The sequence below is a fragment of the Ambystoma mexicanum genome, chromosome 8 (genome assembly GCF_040938575.1).
Source record: "Ambystoma mexicanum isolate Mex_15411 chromosome 8, UKY_AmexF1_1, whole genome shotgun sequence".
NCBI lineage: Eukaryota > Metazoa > Chordata > Amphibia > Caudata > Ambystomatidae > Ambystoma > Ambystoma mexicanum.
In genome coordinates, this window is record NC_090929.1 from 1,683,170,320 (window position 1) to 1,683,192,116 (window position 21,797).

Below are 21,797 nucleotides of genomic sequence, written 5' to 3' on the forward strand. Positions count from 1 at the left end.
CCTATCGTCGGAGTACAAATAGCTCACTGATGTGTTGTCAGAAAGAGTCCCATCAGACTCACAAGCGCTGCACGCACTTAATCCATATAAAAGAAAATGATGGAAAAATATATTATTTTCTTGCGTAATGCAGAATTTCAGTCATAAGTCTACCATGTCAGGGTTTGGGTTTGCACTATTTCTGCGTTCATTGTGGAATTTATCATATACAGATAATCGTTATCGAAAAGCGATTGGCAATAACTGTCAAAAAAAGTATTTCTTGTTACATACATATCTCGTATTGCACATGTATTTGTGTGTGCATTCGTAAAATGATTGTCGTCATAAAATATAGCGGCAACTGGAAGCCTGCCTGTTTTCTGCAGACCTTCTTTAAATCGGGAGGCTAACAGGGTGGGCTTGCGCCTTCCCTCAGGGCGTACCTCAAAATTCTGGTTTATGCTTCAAGCGTCGGGTTCTACTGTGAGCCCTCTCGGGCAGCCATGAAGTGTTTATATAATGTTGTCTAGGTAACTGGAATGTCCTTCTTATATTTCCGTCATGATACGGCTGTCGGACATATTTTGGGAATGATGACTCTTCAGGAGTCTATACTATGTTAAGTCACAGGCTATCCTTTCCAGTCTAAGCATGTTAGTTAACCAAAAAGTATTCCTTGTCATTTTGAATTCAAAAAGAGAAAAAAAAACAACCTACGGACGCAAGGTGAAAAGTTATTTTTTTCGAAATTACAAATATTGTCCTACTGGCAAAGTTATGTGTAATTGGGGAGCCCTATCCCCAGAGCTATATGGGAAATGTAGTTTTTCCCATGGGGGAGTCCAATATATCCCATTACAATTCATATAATGAGCTTTAAATAGGCTCTCTAAAAACACTAGGTGCTTCATAAGCTATGTAATTTCTCATCGCGAACGATTGTACATGTTTCCATGTTTGTTAGAATCAATTTACGCATGCTAGTGAGTTCATCATTTCTAAAACCCCTGCTCACGGCTTCATGGGAGATGTAGTTCCTTGTATATTAATGGAAAATATACCACATACAATAAATTAGTCATTCCCTAGTGTTACTCGTTATCATGATAGTAATGTCATGTCTTGTATATATAAATTTGTGCAGTTGGAGACCTTTGGGGCACTCATGATTACAACTATACATTGCAGTAGGTAGAAATCAGTCTAGATATTTCGTTTTCTACAGAAATTTGGACATTTCATTGTCCATGTTCAGGCCATTTTCTGCATTACGCAAGAAAATAATATATTTTTCCATTGTTTTCTTTTATATGGATTAAGTGCGTGCAGCGCTTGTGAGTCTGATGGGACTCTTTCTGACAACACGACATCAGTGAGCTATTTGTACTCCGATGCAACTATACATTGCAGTAGGTACAGATCAGTCTAGATATTTCGTTTTCTACAGAAAGTTGGACATTTTATTGTCCGTGTTCAGGCCATTTTCTATACATCTAAAGTAATTTATAAGCTTAGCTTCTTCTTGTCGTAATTGCAGCTCTTGATTTCCACCTCTGCGTCCAAGGGTCACTTTTTTGAGTCCAATGAATTTAATATTTTGTTTGTGTTCCATCTGGTGATGCCTCTGCCAATGTTCAGCTATTGGCAGATTCCTGTTTTGGCTTCCAATAGCTGTTAAGTGCTCACGAATCCTGGTACGAAGCTCTCGGATCGTACTTCCAATGTACATTTTCCCACAAGTACATAGGATAGCATATATCACGTACTTAGTACGACAATTAATCTGGTCTCCTATTTGCATCTGAATTCCATCCTTATTTTTGAAAAAGTCTGTCATAGTAACCGCATGTTTACACATGGAGCACATTCCACATTTCCTGAAACCTGGTCGACATTCTTGAAGCCGGTGCCTGCTGCATCTTTGGTGTCCTCGGGTAATAATGAAGGACTAAGGCTCCTTTTTAAAGTTCTTGCCCTTCTGTAAACTACAGATGATAGTTCTGGATGAATGGTCCTATGTGAGGATCTAGTTTGAGCAATTCCCAATGTCTTTTAAGGGTTTTCTTGATCACATGGTTGTTAGCGCAGTAGGTTGTAATGAAATTGACCTTATCATCGTGGATTGGTCTGTCTCGCTGGCTAAGTGTTTGTAACCTTGGTGTCTGCTGCGCTTTCTTGTTAGCGGTTTGAATGCTAGCTCTGGAGTAACCTCTTGCTTCAAATCTTGTGGACAAGGTTTCGCATTCTTTCTTAAAGCTGCTTTGATCATAACAGTTCCTTCTTGCTCTGATATGTTCTCCCTTTGGGATGTTCCGAATTACCGGTTCGTAATGACAACTGGTGGCATGTATTGTTGAATTCACTTCCGTACTTTTGCGGTAAGTTCTGGTTTCAAGATGATCTCCTGATACATATATTGTCAAATCCAAAAAGTTTATTTCTGTATTGCTCCATTCTCCTGTAAATTCAATCCCCACATCATTATTGTTAATTTCTTGCCTGAACAGTTCCAGTTCTTGTGGTGTGCCTTTCCATATGAACAGCACATCATCTATATACCGGGTCCATTTTACAACCTGTTGATTGTATGTTCTGGTGGTATAAATGTGTAAGTCCTCGAACATGCCCATCACCAGGTTTGCTAAGGCTGGTGCATACTTCACATTACAACCTGTTGATTGTATGTTCTGGTGGTATAAATGTGTAAGTCCTCGAACATGCCCATCACCAGGTTTGCTAAGGCTGGTGCATACTTCACACCCATGGCTACCCCACGTTTTTGTTTGAAGAAAGTATTATTGAATGTAAAAATACTGTTGTCCAAAGTGGCCATGAGCATTTCTTTGAGCATACAAACGAACGGGAAATGAGATGCCGATTCTTGTCTAAATATATAATCAATTGTGTCTAGAGCAAGGTCGTGACTAATGGACGTATATAGGGCCCTAACGTCCCATGTTGCCAAATAGTAAGATGGATGCCATTGTATACTTTCAATAATGTTAATTGCTGAAGTCGAATCTTTAAGGTATGCCTGTACCATCTTTGCCTTGGGTCTTAGTATTTTGTCAATATATTCTGCATGGGTTCCGTGGCCCAGCCTATTCCACTTAGTATCGGTCTGCCTTCAGGGATAGTTGTAAAAGGTTTATGTACCTTTGGAAGGAAGTAGATCGTCGGCTATATGGGTTTGGGTATAAACAGGAACCTTTTTTCCTCATCGGTGATGAGGCCTTGTCTGTACCAGCCATCAATTGAGTCTCTAAGATCTTGAACAATCTGAGTCTTTGGGTTGCCTGGTAGTCTTTCATAGCAATTAGGTGTATCCAGATGGTTTTGGGCCATCTTAATATAATCTGGAAGATTCATGATGACTATGTTTCCACCTTTATCAGCTTCCTTAATAACGATCGTATGTTCTTTCTCCAATTTCTTTAAAGCAATTCTCTCCTGTACTGTGAGATTTTCCCGTTCTTTTGTCCTGCCCATCCTGTTCTGTTGGTATTCTATTTTATGTAAATCTTTCGTTACTGATTTGTAGAAGGCATCAATCATGTTATCCGGGGAAAATTGAGGTAGGAATTTAGAGGTTGGTTTAAATTCTTTTTTAGTTAGACTGATCGGTGCAATTGTTAGTTCTTGGATTGTTTGGTGAATTGGAAACGTTTCAGTTTCTTGTAATGATCTTAGAAGAAGAATATTGCCTAATTCCTCTATTGTGACTTCACTCATTGTGGTTGCCTCTGTTGGGTGTTTATGTGCGGTGATTTGAGTCGCAAAGTATTTCTTAAGTTTAAGTTTCTGCACAAATTTGAAAAGATCAATATGTACTTGCATGAGTTCCATGTACGTTGTGGGAGCAAATGATAATCCTTTATTTAACAAACTGATTTCATCCTGGTTTAGTTCAACATCTGATAAGTTCATCACTAAATTAGTTATTGACTCTTCTTAGCTGCTTCCCTTGTTGCTACTCTTGTTTGTCTTCGATAATCTTCTAATGCATCTGGGTTGCCGGAGTCTACCTGCCCTCCTCCTTCCTCTTCTCTGAGTAAAGGTTGTTTCTTGGTGGGTATATTCGTTACTTGAAAATTGACTTGTTTAGGTGTTTGGATTCTATTTCCTTTTTTATATCTGCGGAAGCCTTTCCCAGTTCTGCTACTGTCTTCTACTGTGTTTGTTTCTCCTTCTGCTGTTTCTTCTACATCTGAGCTTGGTGCTGAGCTAGCAGGTGATGTATTGGGTGTACTTTCCTTAGATTGTGATTTAAGAAATGTATTATATTTCTCCTGAAATGTGTAAACTCTGTTCTCATTATACTCTCTTTCGTCCCTGAAGAATTTCCGTAATTTGCGCAATTTGATATCATCTTGGTATTCTTTTAATACTTCATACATCTTGAGGTCATTTTTTTCCTTCATTACCTCTAGTGCCTTAGCGTCTGCTATTTCCTTTTTGATTATTTCTATTTGTTCGCTGGCTCTCTTTTGCTCTCGAGTTGCGTGTTCTACCAACATCTCTAACATCTGTGTGGAGCAGGCACCTAAATTTCTCTCCCAGTCTTCTGCAAGATCCTGGTCATCATCTTTGTTAAAATCGGGAAAAATCAAGATCCGTAACCCTCTGGGTATTTGTTTCTTGCTGAGATAATTATTGAGTGAGACGATCTCCCAGTATTTGTCTATTTCCTTCTGGGAGATTCTTTCTAGCTTGATAAACTTGTATCTCAGGTCCTCACGTTTCGTGTACTGGTTCCAAATGCATGTACATTACTTCCTTTAGGCATGAACAGGTTACTTGCTTCCTCTTCTTGGTTTTCTAGGTATTCAGCCATTATATTCAACTCAGATCTGTAGTCAGCGCGGTGAGTGACTATTTCAAAACAATATAACTTGGGGAACTTTTTTACAGTCACTCTTAGACCTCCGCGACTTGATACAACATGATAGTATTACAGTGTCGCACTGATGCGTGCAGAGAACGAAGACACAGAGTTCTCCTACTCTGTTTGTAGTAAGTGAAAAAGGTGGTTTCTGCACTCATCTATTACTACGCCACAGGGAGTTCGGTATCAACCAACACCAATTTCTCTTAGTTCATCATATATTTATTTATTTGATCGCTCATAAAGATGACACGTGTTTCGGCACCCTACATGTGCCTTTTTCAAATCTGGGCATAGATTGTTTAATAAACTGTGTACAAGATAGCAAAAAATAATAAATATAATTGTAGGACAATTTTTATGATATGTCAATAGAATAGATTCAGTATTCATATCAATCATATTATCAAGCATATGACCCAAATGAATTAGCAATTTTTACAAAAAAACAAAAAATCACAAATTAGTTTCCACACAATCACAATTAAAACAAATCGAGTGTAAACAGAATCACAAGTTTGTATCCACATAATAACAATTAAAACAAATCAAGTGTAAATCCATTATGAAATAAATTAAACATACCATCATGGCACCCAGTCGGGGTGATCGGAAATAAGAGAATATCGTGGAGGGAGGAGGAAGGGAAGGGAAACATCGTGATAAATAATGGGGGAAAGAAAAATGATATAATAGACATAAGCTCGTTAGGTTAATTTTCATTTGCTAGTTTGACTTAATTTACATCTGCCTTGAGATAGGGCTTACCTATCATCGGAGTACAAATAGCTCAGTGATGTCGTGTTGTCAGAAAGAGTCCCATCAGACTCACAAGCGCTGCACGCACTTAATCCATATAAAAGAAAACAATGGAAAAATATAATATTTTCTTGCGTAATGCAGAAAATGGCCTGAACATGGACAATGAAATGTCCAAATTTCTGTAGAAAACGAAATATCTAGACTGATTTCTACCTACTGCAATGTATAGTTGTAATCATGAGTGCCCCAAAGGTCTCCAACTGCACAAATTTATATATACATTATTAAACAATCTATGCCCAGATTTGAAAAAGGCACATGTAGGGTGCCGAAACACGTGTCATCCTTATGGGCGATCAAATAAATAAATATATGATGTACTAAGAGAAATTGGTGTTGGTTGATACCGAACTCCCTGTGGCGCAGTAATAGATGAGTACCCTAACATTAACCCTCAGACCTCTGAAAAGAACAAGGTGAAATGCTCTGACATTTTCCCCATAACAGAAAAGAAGAAGGGAAAGTACCTGATACTATCCCCTCCCAGGAAGCAACAGAACACGCCCTGACTGTCTACACTCTCCAAAGAACAAACAAGGGAAAGTGCCTGATACTATCCCCTCCCAGGAAGCAACAGAACACGCCCTGACTGTCTACACTCTCCAAAGAACAAACAAGGGAAAGTACCTGATACTATCCCTTCCCAGGAAGCAACAGAACACGCCCTGACTGTCTACACTCTCCAAAGAACAAACAAGGGAAAGTACCTGATACTATCCCCTCCCAGGAAGCAACAGAACACGCCCTGACTGTCTACACTCTCCAAAGAACAAACAAGGGAAAATACCCTGATACTATTCCCCTCTCAGGAAAGCCTAAGGGAAAGTATCCTTAAGTACCCTTCCACTACCCCTCTCAGAAACTCAGAAAAGCATAAGGGAAAATATCCCAAGGCACCCTACCACAACTCCCTCTCAAGAAAGCCAAACTGGAAAGTGTCCTAAGCTACCCTGCAACTACCTCCTCTCAGGAAAGCCTAAGGGAAAGTATCCTAAGATACCCTACCACTAACCCCTCTCAGGAAAGCCAAACCGGAAGGTATCCTAAGGTACCCTACCACTAACCCCTCTCAGGAAAGCCAAACCGGAAGGTATCCTAAGGTACCCTGCAACTACCTCCTCTCGGGAAAGCCTAGGGGAAAGTATCCTAAGGTACCCTACCACTAACCCCTCTCAGCACAGCCAAACCGGAAGGAATCCTAAGGTACCCTACCACTAACCCCTCTCAGGAAAGCCAAACCGGAAGGTATCCTAAGGTACCCTACCACTAACCCCTCTCAGGAAAGCCAAACCGGAAGGTATCCTAAGGTACCCTGCCACTACCTCCTCTAGGGAAAGCCTAAGGGAAAGTATCCTAAGGTACCCTGACACTACCACCTCTCCAGAAAGCTTGAAGGAAAGTACCCTAGAAACCGCAACAGTGGGATCTAGACTATTGGGACGGTTTGCTCCAAAGAACGATAATATGGAAGAGTGGTGGTCGTATGTGACAACAGGCAATAACATCAAACTCACATGTGCAGTGGTTGATTACATGGACAAAATCCTAGAGTTGACCGCTTAATAAGAACTTTAATCTAGTATAAAAGTGAAGTACCAAGATTTGAAACTTGAACAATGGTAGCCCCTGAAGATCTGTGCAGTGGATTTAATTTGAACCGATGTATGGTAGAAAGTATTTTTTTATTTTCTGGATAGTCCCTTTAATTTTGGCAATCTCCATATGTTTCTATATTGGGTTGAATGATGTTTGTTTTCTTTGCTAACAGATGAAATGATGAATTATGTTTTTCTATAATGGATGTAATGAAAGTTTTGTACAAAAACAAAAATTACAATAAAAATACAAAAATAATGATAATAAAAAAGAAAGTACCCTAAGGTACCCTGAGACTACCTCCTATCAGGGAAAGCATAGGGCAACGTATCCCAAGGTACCCTGACACTAACCCCTCTTGGAAAAGCATAAGGGAAAGTGTCCTAAGGTGCCCTGCCACTACCCCCTCTCAAGAAACCCAAACTGGAAAGTATCCTAAACTACCCTGCAACTACCTCCTCTCAGGAAAGCCTCAAGGAAAGTATCCTAAGGTACCCTACCACTAATCCCTCTCAGGAAAGCCAAGCCGGAAAGTATCCTAAGGTACCCTGACACTACCTCCTCTCGGGAAGCTTAGGGGAAAGTATCCTAAGGTACCCTGACACTACCTCCTCTAAGGAAAGCCTAAGGGAAAGTATACTTAGGTACCCTGAGACTACCTTCTCTCAGGAAAGTATAGGGCAAAGTATTCTAAGGTAGCCTGACACTACCCACTCTTGGAAAAGCTTAAGGGAAAGTATCCTAAGGTGCCCTTCCACTAATCCCCTCACACGGAAGAATGATTATCTATTCCCTGGCTCTACCTCCCTCCCAATAAAAAATAAGGAAAAGTTCCCTGATAATACACCACCACCCCTAAACCACCAGGTCACAGGTTGGGGTAAATATCTAGGGATGATCGTCCTGCCTGAAACCATCTATATATATAAAATGCTTAGGTATGTTTCCGCACTCAGCTGATGCAATTTATCAGTGTTAGGTTGCCGTATGCTACCCAAATGGCAAAGTGCACCTCTGTGTTCCCTTCCACTTCAACAAGAGCTATCATTTTAAAAAACAGAATAAGCACGGTTCTACGCGGCCACCTTTACCTTCCAATATCGCAAAAAATTAGGTATAATTTCAAGATGCTTCTTTCCACCCCACTTCCCTCCACACAGGGCATGGCAGTTCCAGTGTCAATGAACAGTTAATTATCGGCTCAACATTTCAGGCTCTAAAGAGCGAAACGCTGTAGGAAAAAATCCTCCTCATCAATAAAAACTGAAAGTAGGTGTTGTAAATATGCTACTACACAATATAATGCCATCACTGGGGCTCTGCAATGGAATAAGGTTGACAATTACATATCTACAAGGACACATCATAGAGGCCTGCGTAATCGATGGAACTTAGATACTGTTCTTATACCGTGCATACCTTTCATTCCATCTGATGCAAATATGCCTTTCAAATTCAAATTCAAGTTGCATTACGCATTTTCAATGACTTCTTATCTCCACAGTTGGTCTCTCCCAGGGCCTGAGATATTGCCCTCAGCAGGCTCTTGAGTCTTTCCCCTTCTCTATGACTGGTCTCTCCCAGGGTCTGAGATATTGTCCTCAGCAGGCTCTTGTCTCTTTCCCCTTCTCCATGACTGGTCTCTGCCAGGGTCTGAGATATTGCCCTCAGCAGGCTTGTGGCTCTCTTTCGCTCACTTCTTCTCTAAGGCTGGTCTCTCCCAGGGTGTGACATATTGCCCTCCGCAGGCTCTTGGCTCTTTCCCCTTCTCTAAGACTGGTCTCTCCCAGGGTCTGAGATATTGCCCTCAGCAGGCTTGTGGCTCCCTTTCGCTCACTTCTCTAAGGCTGGTCTCTCCCAGGGCCTGAGATATTGCCCTCAGCAGGCTCTTGGCTCTTTCCCCTTCTCTATGACTGGCCTCTCCCATGGTCTGAGATATTGCCCTCAGTAGGCTTCTGGCTCTCTTTCGCTCACTTCTCTAAGGCTGGTCTCCCCCAGGGCCTGAGATATTGCCATCAGCAGGCTCTTTGCTCTTTCCCCTTCTCAATGACTGGTCTCTCCCAGGGTCTGAGATATAGCCCTCACCAAGCTCTCTGTTTCTGGTCTTTGTCAGGGTTTGATAGATCCCTTAGCGGGCTCCCCCGTCTCTCTCTTTTTCTCTTGCTCTCTTTCTTTCTCACGTTTCCTCTCTTGCTCTTCGTCTCTTTGTCTTTTACTCTTACTCTTTTTCTCGTTCTCCCTTTGAATGAACGATTTGGCCGGGGCATTTGTGTGCTTTTTTGAAAAGTGGCCTCTCCTATCCAGCTCCCCCAAAGTCTCTGCACCCCTCGCCCTTGATGCTGCTTTCTCTCCTCTCCTCGCACTCTTCACCCTTCCCCCCGCTTCCATAGAGTGTGGCACTGCCATTGTGCTGCTTTCTTAAATTCTTCCTCAGTGTTCCCTTTCAGTGCGGTCTTTCTCATTGGTGCTGTGTTTCTGCTCTGCGTTGTCCTGAATTTTAAAAAACATTATCAGTCATAGCCTGTCCCTAAAACGTCTCTTCCGTGCAGTATCACACTCTGGCGCTCTCTTCCACTTTTCTTTTTTGTTTTAAACTCTTTATTTCACATTTTCAACAAGTTACAATAAACAAGAGAATGAACATCCTCGGTCATTGAATTGCAAAATAAATAACAGTGGAAAACAAAACATATAGAAGTCCAAACCATAAATCTATGTTCCACCAAATGAAACTTTAGACTGAACGAAAACAAAACCAGATGCATCAAACAAATGACAATACACAAAACAGCCACACAGACAACACAACCCCCCCCCACATATAAATGTTGACAAACCAAATACACTCCATTCCAAAACCCAACCTAGCATCATCCATAAAGGTCAACAAAGTTCCCCCACATATCCTCATAAAGAGTTTCCTTGCTTTGTTTACCATACATTGTTTTCTTAAATCTGGATAAAATCTTAACATCCAAAATCCATTCCTCCACCATTGGCTTCCACTTTTCTAACATGGCACACGGCCTGTTAGGTAACCCAAATTGTGATGGATGAAAGGTTACACTATTGTTTTTACTTGGCCTGCGCCATTGCAAAAAGGTGCCAAACATATGCAAATCAGTCTTGGTCCTGCCCATAGTGCCAAGCCACACCCCTTCTGGCTGGAAATAGAAGCATCCCACAACATGTTTTAGCCTTGTTGGCCCTCATCATTGAGGTGCAGCTTGGTTCTCTATGGCGCAGCGAGCAAGGGACCCATGTCTGGGAATACCCTCTTCACTTAGGGAGGTAAACTATAACCAAAATATGGTTATTAATTATAATTATGGAAGGTTATTAATTAATCAGTTATTAATTAATCTTCACAACTGGCATAGCTCTGGACAACCTTCCAAACCATAATTTTAAGCCTGGATGTCCTATTGCAGATAGGTACCTGTTTTATGCAAATCAGCCTTGGTTCTGCCACCAATGAGAGCAGCCCAGCCTGAACTGCTAGGACATGTCCCTTCTGCACTGAAACACAAGCCCCCACCCAGATGTATTTTTTCCTCCTTCAGCCTCATCCGTGAAGTGCACCTTGGTTCCCTAGGGTGCCGTGAGCAAGGGTCCCATGTGTGGGCATATCCTCTCTCTCTATCTTAGAGAGACAAACTTTAACCAATAACTAGGATGTGTGGAATTTTGTTAATTATCTGGCATACATTTGGGCAATCTTCCACACCATCCTTTTTTAGCCGAATGCCTCATTGCACCAGTGTGAGCAGCCCACCACGAAATATTAGGCCACGCCCCTTCACACAGAAACACAATCACCACCACAACATGTTTCAGCCTTGAGATGCAGCCATTACCCTTCATTTTTGCTATAGGCACTCCGAGTCTGATGGGTAGTCCCTGTGCTCCGGGACCCCCAACCGGCCCATAGAGTCGGGGTTTGCCCAGAAGCACTTTAAGACAAGATAGCAGCACCCGTGAGATGGATGGGGGTGCAGATTAATACTCCAACATCAAATCAATAATGACAACTCAACAGTTTGGCAAAGGGAGTCTGTTTAATGACAAGTACAAAAAACAGGGAGTTTCATGAAATATCAGCGGATGCGTGATCTTCCTTCTTGCTTCACAACACCACCGAACCTCATAATAACAACATCATTCATACTAAAATCTCGTCATCACTCACGTTTAACACTTAAAAGTTGGCATGCAATTTCATTGGTTAAGGAAAGGTAACTTTGATATAGGTACTATAGCTGTATATGGTAACGGAGTAAGGGGATTGGATAAACACTGTCTGGTGGGAAATCTAAGCCCTACCTTCAAAATGGCTACTGTAGACGTCACTACAAGTACGACGTCCCATTGGTTCTACTAACTATAGGACCCTAGATTACTTGGTCCACTGATTACTTGGTCCCACTCATACTTTTCCACTTTGCCTAGCAGCACGCAGAATGGTCGGCCAGATGCAGGGTGCCCCTTAGCTACTCGGCCGTCCTCCAATTATTGTTACAATCAATCCTCACTTTAGTAGCCATGTGTCAATTATTTCACTGTGGTTGGCCTTGAGACTGCATCTCCAGTCTGGAAAGTTCAAATATCTTTGCCTAGCCTGATGTCATGTGTAGGTGTGAAAGTCTCGCTTCTCCTCGCCCGGCTGGTCACGTGATTCAGACACCGTGAATTTGTCTCTTCTTCATGTCATTTGTGTATTTCATTTTCATTTCACCCACCACCTGCCTCCAGTTTCTTATCTTGACCTTTCTGAATCAGGATATTCCTTTCTTAGTTTCAATTAATTGTAGCTACTGTTCGTCTCTTCTACTGATACGACCTTGGCTTTCTTGGCATGATTTGCCTTTTCTGTGTTTCGTTTCTGCCGCTTATTCTTGGTTTTGCTAGATACGAAGCCCTCCTCGTGTAGCCTTTAGTAACCTTTGGTTAATTCTGCTTTTCGTGCAAGGTGGAAGTATGCTTATATAACGTGCTTCTTTTGAGGTAGATTATGTATAGTGGTGCTTGCCACACTATCTTTCTATTAAGCATAGCAAGCTGCACGATTTTCTTAGCTTTCTTGCGGTTCCAAGTATATGTGCATGCATAAACTGGTCGATTGTCTTCCTCATGCTCATTGCATTGGTTCCTTGCATTTAACATAGTCTTTTCACTTTAAGTTCACAATATCTCTTGTTCATTGTGTTTCGTCTCTTTACATCATTCTCTGGTCGTCATATCTTCTATGTGTGAGTCAGTCTGGGTTCTTGTGACATCGCCATTCATCTTCCATTAAGAGCCTTTTTTTGTTTCTTCAGGGACTGTACTTAGACGATCTTCATTTCGTTTCATTTGTTGGTATGGTTTTCTCAATGGGTACTTTACTGTCCATGATTTCCTAGGTGCTGGTACTTCAATAGGTGCTGTTCTTTTGATAGCTACTGGACAGAGCCCCACTGCGGCTCTTCTGGTTTATTTGGTCATCATACGTCACATATTTCGGTGTGAACGTTCCTGGTACTTCAAAATGGACTGTTGGAGTGCAGGCTGTATTTGGGACCTCCTCTACAGCCCACACATAGGTCTAGAGCCTGCTGGGCCTAGAAACCCTGGCTGCCATTCACTGATGAGGCCCAATTAGTCTGAAACATGTCTGGCATTGCTTGTGGATTTGTGAAGAAGGGAAGTCACCCAGTGGTTGGGGCTGGACGCCCCTTTTGGGGTGGAACCAAGCATGGTTTGCATCTGGTCTTTCCCTTTCTGTAATGGCTTTACAGGCTGAAAAACAATGGTCTGGGGGGTTGCCCAGAGCAATTCCTGTGGTTATGATTAATTCGAAACAGTCCAGCCATCACCCATCAGTTGTGCACTGCCTGTTCAGAAACAGTCATAGTCAACTATGTAATTGGTAAATGCGTTATTTTGTGGAGGCCGGTCTTATTTCATCAACATCAGAAATCAATATAAGAAATGTGTCAATATATCACAGATGCTCAAAGGCAACTAACATTACCACTAAAAACACATCCCTAGCCTTTTGGACAGGATCCCAATCTCCGCACTGACACTCGATCGTGCCCAGTTGCTTCCATAGCAGCTTTCCAAGTAAATGACGGGATCCTAATGGTTGCTTATGCCAACGCTTGACTTTGTGAAATGGCTGTTTCTATATTGTCATTTTATTGTGCTGTTCAGCGTGTTAAGAAAAAGTGTTGGACGTTCTCTATAAGAAATATTAATTAAAAATGAATGTGCTGAAAGTGATTAACTGCAGGTTTTGTGCCTTTTCTTTGATTCCTTTGATAGAGTTGTATCGCCTCAATGTTGCCCCTTTGGGTTTGTATGGTTCTGATCGCATCTGGCGTTCCACTAGAAAGTACATGGACCGTCTTGAGGCTTTCATTCTCAAGGAAGTCGTAGGAGTGCCGAAAACTATACCTATCAGTGTTATTCAGCTACAGATGGGGCTGCTGTCTTGGTGGGCACAGTATATGGAAAGGGCCATTTTCTGCTACAAAAAAATATCAAATTCTGAGAAATGTTCTGTTGCGTTCCATCTGTGTGAAATGTTTGAGGGTGGTTCCAACTGATTTTTGTCTAAATTCTATAAACAGTATCTGAAGTACATGGAGCTGGCAGACATTTCTATTTTGGATTCACAGATAGTGATAAAAACAAAAATTAAAAGGTAGGACAGGATATCGGATCTCAATGATTTGCAAGGACTTAAATTGTACAGAATTCATGTTTTTTATTACACTCCCACCAATGATATCAGAACCTACATTGGACATTTCAATCTAAAACATAACGAGGTTGGTTTTTAAAATGTAGGTTACATTGTTTAGCAACACTTGAGATGATCAGACCGACATTAGGGATTCTGAAAGAGCTAAGAATGTGCAGACTTTGGAGTCCTGATATCATGCAGTGGTGGAAGGTCCTAACCTTAGAAAAGGCAGGCTTCAGTTTCTGGGTTCCTACATACAATCTACGTCAGAAGTCATGCTCATCAGTCTTTGGAATATTCTTAGGATGGGCCCCCAATTATCGACGACACCGGCCCTGTCAAAGTCTCTTGTATTAATTTTGTAAGACTTGCAGGCAGTAGTAGAGCAAGGACACTCTTGTTTATCTTTCTAGAATTTAAATTTATGGGGCTTCTGTTTTTCTTTATGATGGATTATGTATTTTATGTGTAATTATGTGAAAGATCTATTTTAGATAATTTGAAAAATTTAACTCAGATTTTGTATTTTGTAATTCGCAATTGGAGAATGGAATGACATTGTTTTCTCTTTTTTTCTCTTTGTGTAAGGTACTCTGTGTACAAAAAAAACAATAACCATTCATTTTTTTGAAAAAATAAAAAATTGTCATGGCGCATTTTGTTACAGGGGAAGCTGCCCGTGCTGCTTCTGGGCCGCTCAGAGGATTTAAGGCCTGGAGAATTTGTGGTCGCCATCGGAAGCCCCTTTTCCCTTCAGAATACGGTGACAACAGGGATCGTGAGCACGACACAGAGAGGCGGGAAGGAGCTCGGGCTGCGCAACTCAGACATGGAGTACATCCAGACGGACGCCATCATCAACGTACGTATGTACAGTCGACTCACCCGCGAAGGCCCTTAACTGTCCATAGAATTGAATGGGGGTTCACCCCCCAGAAATAAAATCCCCGCTTTTCATCCGCCCTGGCAACTCAAATGATTGAGAGGTATGGCTAGTATATGTCCAATGCCAGGCAATACCAGTATGCCAGTTGCCAAGGATGACCCCATACTTAAAGCCAGTGCATACCCCCATGTCAACACTGCCCTTTCACTGCAGGATAGCTCACTGCAGCAAGTGTAGGGTTGTCCTGAGGACCAGGCATGGGGAAAACAAAGGGTATAAGGGATGTCCTCCCAAAAAACGGCACATGTTAAGGGGGTTGGTAGATGTGGGCAGGCCCTCCATATGACAGCTGGGGTATATGCAGTCAAGCACAGTAAACTGACATACCAATGTACCCACAATCCCACAAATATACCCACTGCCACGTTACAGGCAGCCAGCATACACCTATGCCCACCCACAACAGTATACGCCACACTGGCAGTACATACCCACGGAAAGACTGTACAACCAGTGCCAGTCCATACCTTTACAAAGTACCTATATTACTAACATATACCACTGCCAGTCCATACCTTTACAAAGTAACTACATCACTAACATATACCACTGCCAGTCCATACCTTTACAAAGTACCTATATTTACTAGCATATACTGAGCGAGTCAATGCCTGTACAAAGTACCTACATTATAAGCAAATACCGGTGCCAGTCCATACCTGTATAAAGTAACTACAATACTAACATATAATGGTATCACTAGATACCAGTACAAAGTACCTACATTATTAGCAAATACCACTGCCAGTCCTAACCTGTACAAAGTAACTACATCACTAAAATATACTGGTGCCAGTCCATACCTTTACAAAGAACCTATATTAGTAGCATATACTGGTGCCATTCCTAACCTGTACAAAGTAACTACATCACTAAAATATACCGCTGCCAGTCCATACCTGTGCACTGTACTTACATCAGTAGCATATGCCAGTGCCAGTCAAAGCCGTATGCAAGTTAAAGAAATGGCATCTTCTTTGAAACGAAGCACTTGTGGGGGAACTAATCTCCTGATCACACAGATTACAGTGAAGTACTTGGGAAAATATAAAGGTTGCATATTTACTAAGCGGGCGGTTAAATAGATTCTGGAACCAGAAAAAAAAGCTGAATATTCATTTCAAGGGGAATTGGGGATTCCAAATAACAGACACAAATCTGATATACATTTAACTGCACTGTGCAGTCATATTTTCCAAAAAACCTTGCATTACGGGAATGGATGAGACCTTTCCCTGGCCTATTTCCCCAAAAGACTCGTGTTTGATGGAAACTCATTGGAATGCAAGCCACCACTTGATCTAATAGTGTATTCGGATCTTCTTGGACAAGTCGCAAACTGAAGATTTTCATCCCCGTAGCATCAGAAATCCAATAATTAACTCCAAACAGCTGGTGTCAGGCTCCAAGCTTCCAGGCGCAGGAGTCGTATGAACCAACCACCCCACTGCGAGTCTAAGCTTACACAGGCCTCCGCCACCCCAGCGGGGAAAGAGAGCTAGGGAAACCCGGATTGGATGGGTACGGGTGTTGAGGAGAACCGGATAGAGGATTGGGGAAAGAATGATGGATGGGTTAGGGGATTATAGGAAAAAACAAAGCATTACAATGTCCTACATACATATACCCAATCACCCACATGCTTGCAATATCTGCTTCCTAGACAGGCATAAAGCACTGGCTAGACCAGATGGACTCTTAGCTCTAGGGTGAGTGCTGGCCTCCTGCCGGCGCACTCCAGGGCCGTTATCAGGAGCAGTTCAAATGCTGCAAAGAGAGCTTACATTTTAGAATGCACCTTGTTGCATGTTGTTCACGTGTGCTCATGCAGGATTCACTAGAGTGAGCGTTCATGCAAACGTGGATTTGCCCAAGCCTTTATGTATGCAGGCTCAGTACATACAGCGTTCTACAAGGGGCTGCACGTGACTCTAACTATACGGGTTTGTCTTCCTAGCTGCACGTGGCTTCAGCATGCAGTTTCTTTTCTGTGCCTCATGTGGCTTAAAAACATGCGTATGTGGCTTTCGTTGTGCGGTTTGTTCGTAAGCCGCACGTGGCTTTGTTATGCGGTTGTAGGCCACACATGGCTTTCGCTGTGCAGTCATAAGCCGCACATGGCTTTCGGTGTGCGGTCTGTTTATGAGCCGTAAGTGGCTATGGGCATGCAGCTACACAGACGGGCTGCCCGTGGTCTGTGGATGCGGCTTCTGTACATGCAACGGTGTGTGCGGTATCCCTATGACTGTGCCAGGCGTATCGCTGATGCACTTCATGCAGTAAGGCTCAACAAGGGTTGCGCGCAAGACCTAGCTTTCCTGGATCAGGTGGACTTTTGAACTCTGGCGATGACCCCTGCGCGTGTTCCTTTGCGTCTCTTCTCCCCCTCGAGACAGCGCTACCTAACACAGTAAGGCGAGGGGCCGGAATGGAGATTCCTTGCGGCGTGGCCCCTCGTGGTGATCCCCGTGGCTGGAGCTCTTCGAATGCGACCGCTCGCGTTGAAGTTTAGAGCACAAGCCCGTTCTCGGCTCTTCGTGCAGGCGCGCAAGCGTGCCGCTCCCAATGTGGCCTTTAGCAAGTAGTTCCCGGCCCCAAGGCTGCTGGGATATGTAGTCTGCAAAACCATTTTACTGCAATGAGGGCAAAGAAGCCTTTTGTAGGGCCTGAACTTTTTCTTTTGTCTTTTCTTTATTAGTTTAGGACCCCTCTAGTATGCCCCTTCAACCAAACCACACACATTCTTGCTGCAAACCCTGACAGTACCCCACCCCGCACAGAAGGACCTTGGTTGGGGTTTCTCTGGGTGATTGGTGTGAAAAGTCTGGAGTAATCTAGGGGCGTCGACATTGTTCGTTGGTTCCCAAGACCGGTCTTCTGGGATGTAGCCCACCCAGTCAATAAGGTGGTAGATCTGACCATCTTTTCACTGTTGAGAATTCAGGATAGCTTGTACCTTGTATTCAGGGTACCCTTGCACTATTATTGGTGGGGGTTTAACAGTGCAGATAGATGGTCGTGCTGGTTTTAGTGGAGACACGTGAAATGTGGGATGTATTTTTATCTGACTAGGAAGTGCCAACCAGACTGCCACTGGGTTTATTACATCAGTTACGGACCTAGGTATCATGGCTGTAACTTGCGAAGACCTTGCATTCGTATATTTTGGGTGAACGACCAAACCGGATCCCCTTGTTTGTACAATGGATTGTTTCAGTGTTTTTCATCAGCATATCGTTTGTATGACTCCTTGGCACAATTTAAGTTGGTCTGAATATCTGCCCAGATCTGTTGTGCGTGCGCATGTTGCCCTACCAATGTGGGTATATCTATTGGTGGGGTGACAGGTGACATAGACAAAACCCGTGGGTGGTAACCATACGCACGAAAGAAAGGCGCATGCTTCGTAGAGCTGTGCACAGTGTTATTATACGCGACGTCGGCCAACCAAACATATTGAATCCACAAAGTCTCTGCACTAGAGGTGTAACACCACAGGTACTGTTCTAGGCCTTGATTGACCTTTTCAATTTTCCCGTCTCTCTGGATGGTAGCCTGAAGACAGACTGACTTCCATGCCAATCAACGTACAAAATGCTCGCCAGAACCGAGATGTAAATTGAGGGCCTCTGTCGGTTATAACGCGCGTGCGTAGGCAATGCGGCCGCCCCACGTTGTCCAGCCGTGGGAACTCTCATAAAAGGAACGAAGTGACTCATCTTAGTAAGGAATCTACGATAACTAAGATTGAGGTATACTTCTGGACGGGTGGTAAGTCCACCATCAAGTCCATTGTGACTGTGTGCCAGGGACCTGGTGGTGTGGGCATTGGTTGCAGTAATCCTGCTGGCTTTTGATGACTGGCCTTTTGCCTACTACAGGTTTCACAGTCAGACACATATACTCGGATGTCCCATAGTAAGGTGGGCCACCAGAAATGTTGGGATACATTCTTTTGGGTTTTGGCAATGCCGGGGTGTACAGGTAGTGCCGAATCATGACACCATTGCATGACCTCCTTCCTTAACTCGGCTGTGGGCAGATATAGGACTTTAGCATAGTACGGAAGACCGTTTACTAGCGTATGTTGAGGCTCTTTGGCACACCAGTCTTGTAACTCCGGGTTGACATGGCCTTCAGCACATCTTCATATACGCTGGGCCTTCCTACCACTCCTATGATCTGAGCCGCCGGGATGATGGGTTGTGTCCCATTCGTCCTTTTCTCCTCTGGCTCCGTATACTGTGACAGGATATCCGCCTTTCTATTTTCTGTTCCTGGGCGATACGTTATGAGGAAATCGTAATCAGTGAAGAACAATGCCCAGTGTAGCTGACAGTGACTGAGTGTTTTTGCGTTTTTTTTTTCCAACATTGTTTTTATTATTTTGGTAACAAGTCATACAGATTCTTTGAGAATTACATACTTTGCAAACTTGTTAAAACATTTAATGGAAAATAACGCCTCTTTCTATGGCTAAAACTAGGCAAACATGCATTCACTTCAAAAATAAAACTTTTAAATCATAACTGAAGAGGGGGGGAATGGGGATGGGGGGACAAGGAGCTGTGCACACATCAGAGGTAGAAGGCTGGCTGTATTCAACAAGGTAATGGTTCAAGGGTTCAGTGCGTCTCTTTGACTGGTTTTAGGATGCAGATCTCGGCGCAGGCCTTTCGAGGTTGGGGAACTTGGCCTGGAGGTTCCTAAGGTTGCGGGGGCACAAAGAAGTCCCGTCACTCTTCGACCTGGTTCCTGCTACGTTCTTTTCAGTTTTGAGTTTCCAACCAGCGAAGGGAAGGGGCTGTCTCGCTACTCCGGGGAATTGCTGCACATAGTCCAGAAAGGGGGCCCCTACGCGGTCGAATTTGGGTTTATTGCCTAGTCTGATGGCTGTAACTTTTTCGGCTGCAACAATGTCCCAGCATTTAGACCACCACATTTGCGTGGACGGACCCTCCGGGTTTTTCCAGAGTCTGGCGATGGTCATTTTGGCAGCAGTAAGGAGATGGGAGCAGAGGTCCGCCAGACAACCTGTTAGGGGGAATTGACCGTCTCCCCTCGCACCCAGCAGCGTGATACCTGGGTCCCAGGGGATGGTGAGTCCAGTGATTCCTTTGATTTGCTCCAGGATGTTCTTCCAGATAATGGAGGCTTTCGGGCAAGTCCAGAAGAGGTGGAACAGAGTTCCTTGGTCCGCGCACCTCCTCCAGCATTGAGCAGAGATCGTTGAATTACATTTGTTTAGGATTACCGGGGTCATATACCATCTGTAGCAAACTTTAAAGGCACTTTCTTTGTTTGTTACGCATTTTGAGCTTTTCTGGGCGTGGGACCAAATGTGCTGCCATTCCTCTGGGTCAATCTGTCTTCCGATGTCTTCTTCCCATTTTGGCATATATGGTTCTTTTTGTGCGGGATCTGTTCTGTCCAGGATCTTGTACAGTGCAGAGATTTTCCCTCTCGGGGGATTTGCTGCGAGGGTAAGTTCTAACGCCGTTAGCTCTCTGCAGCCTTGTTTTCTGATCTGTGGGTTTGACAGCCAATGTCTCAATTGCGTATAGTGGAACCTTTCCTTTTCAGGGATCTGGAATTTCGTTTTACACTCCTCGAAGTTTAAGGGGAGGCTGTTTTCAAAGAAGTCTGATATGGTTTCCAAGCCCCCGGCCCTCCACTCCCCGAACTGGTTTGGTGAGACTCCGGGGGAAAAGTCGGGATTGTCCCAGATTGGCGTGAGGGGTCCTGTTGTGCCCCTGCAATTCCACCGGCGGGCCGCCATTTTCCAGCTGGCGAGCGTATTTCTTGTTGCAGGTAGGGGCCCCGGGTCCTGGGTTCTTTTGGGCTCTTTGGAATGGGGCAAAGATTCAAGTGGGATCTTACTCCAATCTTCCTCCAGTTGTAGCCACCGGCGACGGTTGGCGCTAAGCTTCCAGGTGAAAGCTGGGGCGAGCTGGGCTGCGAGACAGTACTTTGGACATCTGGGACCCCAAGGCCACCCAGGGCATTACTTTGGAGCATGATGCGTTTCGGCATACGGGACTTCTTTCCTTCCCAGATTAGGTTCAAGATCTCTCTTTGCAGCTTTCTTAGGGCTTTCTCCTGAATTGACACCGGTAGAGCTTGAGCGTAATATTGCAGCCGTGGAGTTAGATTCATCTTTATCGCCGTAATCCTGCCGAACCAGGAGATCTCCTGTTTTTGCCATCGGTTGATGTCATTTTTCAGGTCTCTGAAGAGTGCCGGAAAGTTAGCCTTGTACAGTTTTCCAGTTTTGTTGGGTAACTGAACACCCAGATAGCTGATGTCGTTTTTTGCCCAGGGGATCCGGAACTCTGCTTCGAGGTTGGCTTGGGCTTTTCTTGGGATATTAATGCCCAGTGCTGCTGATTTGGAGATATTTACTGTGAAGCCTGAGGCTGCGCGGAATTCTTCTAGCGTTTGCCATAGTGCTCTTATTGATTCTGCTGGCCGGGTAAGTTTCAGCAGCACATCGTCCGCGTATGGGGCGATTTTGTAAGATGCTTTTTTGAACGTGAGGCCGTGAATTGATGGATTTCGACGGATCCTGTCCGCAAATGGCTCCATTGATAGGGCAAAGATAAGCAGAGAGAGTGGACAGCCTTGCCTCGTGCCTCTAGTTATGTTTATCTTACTGGATTTGGCCCCATTGAGGCGTATTTTTGTGGAGGGGCTTTGGTAGATAGCAAGGATCCATTTTACAAAGTTTGGGTCGGAGCCAAAAAGCTTGAGGATTTCCTGCAAGTAGCCCCAGTCGAGCATGTCGAACGCCTTCTGTGTATCTAGGGAGAGGACTGCTAGCCTTGAGCCCAACCTAT

The 21,797-nt window shown here is 43.6% G+C and overlaps 1 protein-coding gene across 1 annotated transcript in view; it reads left to right on the forward strand.

The window, feature by feature from the left end:
- Window positions 1-21,797, forward strand: part of HTRA1 (HtrA serine peptidase 1) — a 515,752-nt gene that overhangs the window by 259,891 nt on the left and 234,064 nt on the right. The window contains exon 4 of the mRNA XM_069611985.1: window positions 14,683-14,877. Coding sequence (XP_069468086.1) covers window positions 14,683-14,877 — 195 coding nt within the window. The remainder of the gene's footprint in view (window positions 1-14,682; window positions 14,878-21,797) is intronic.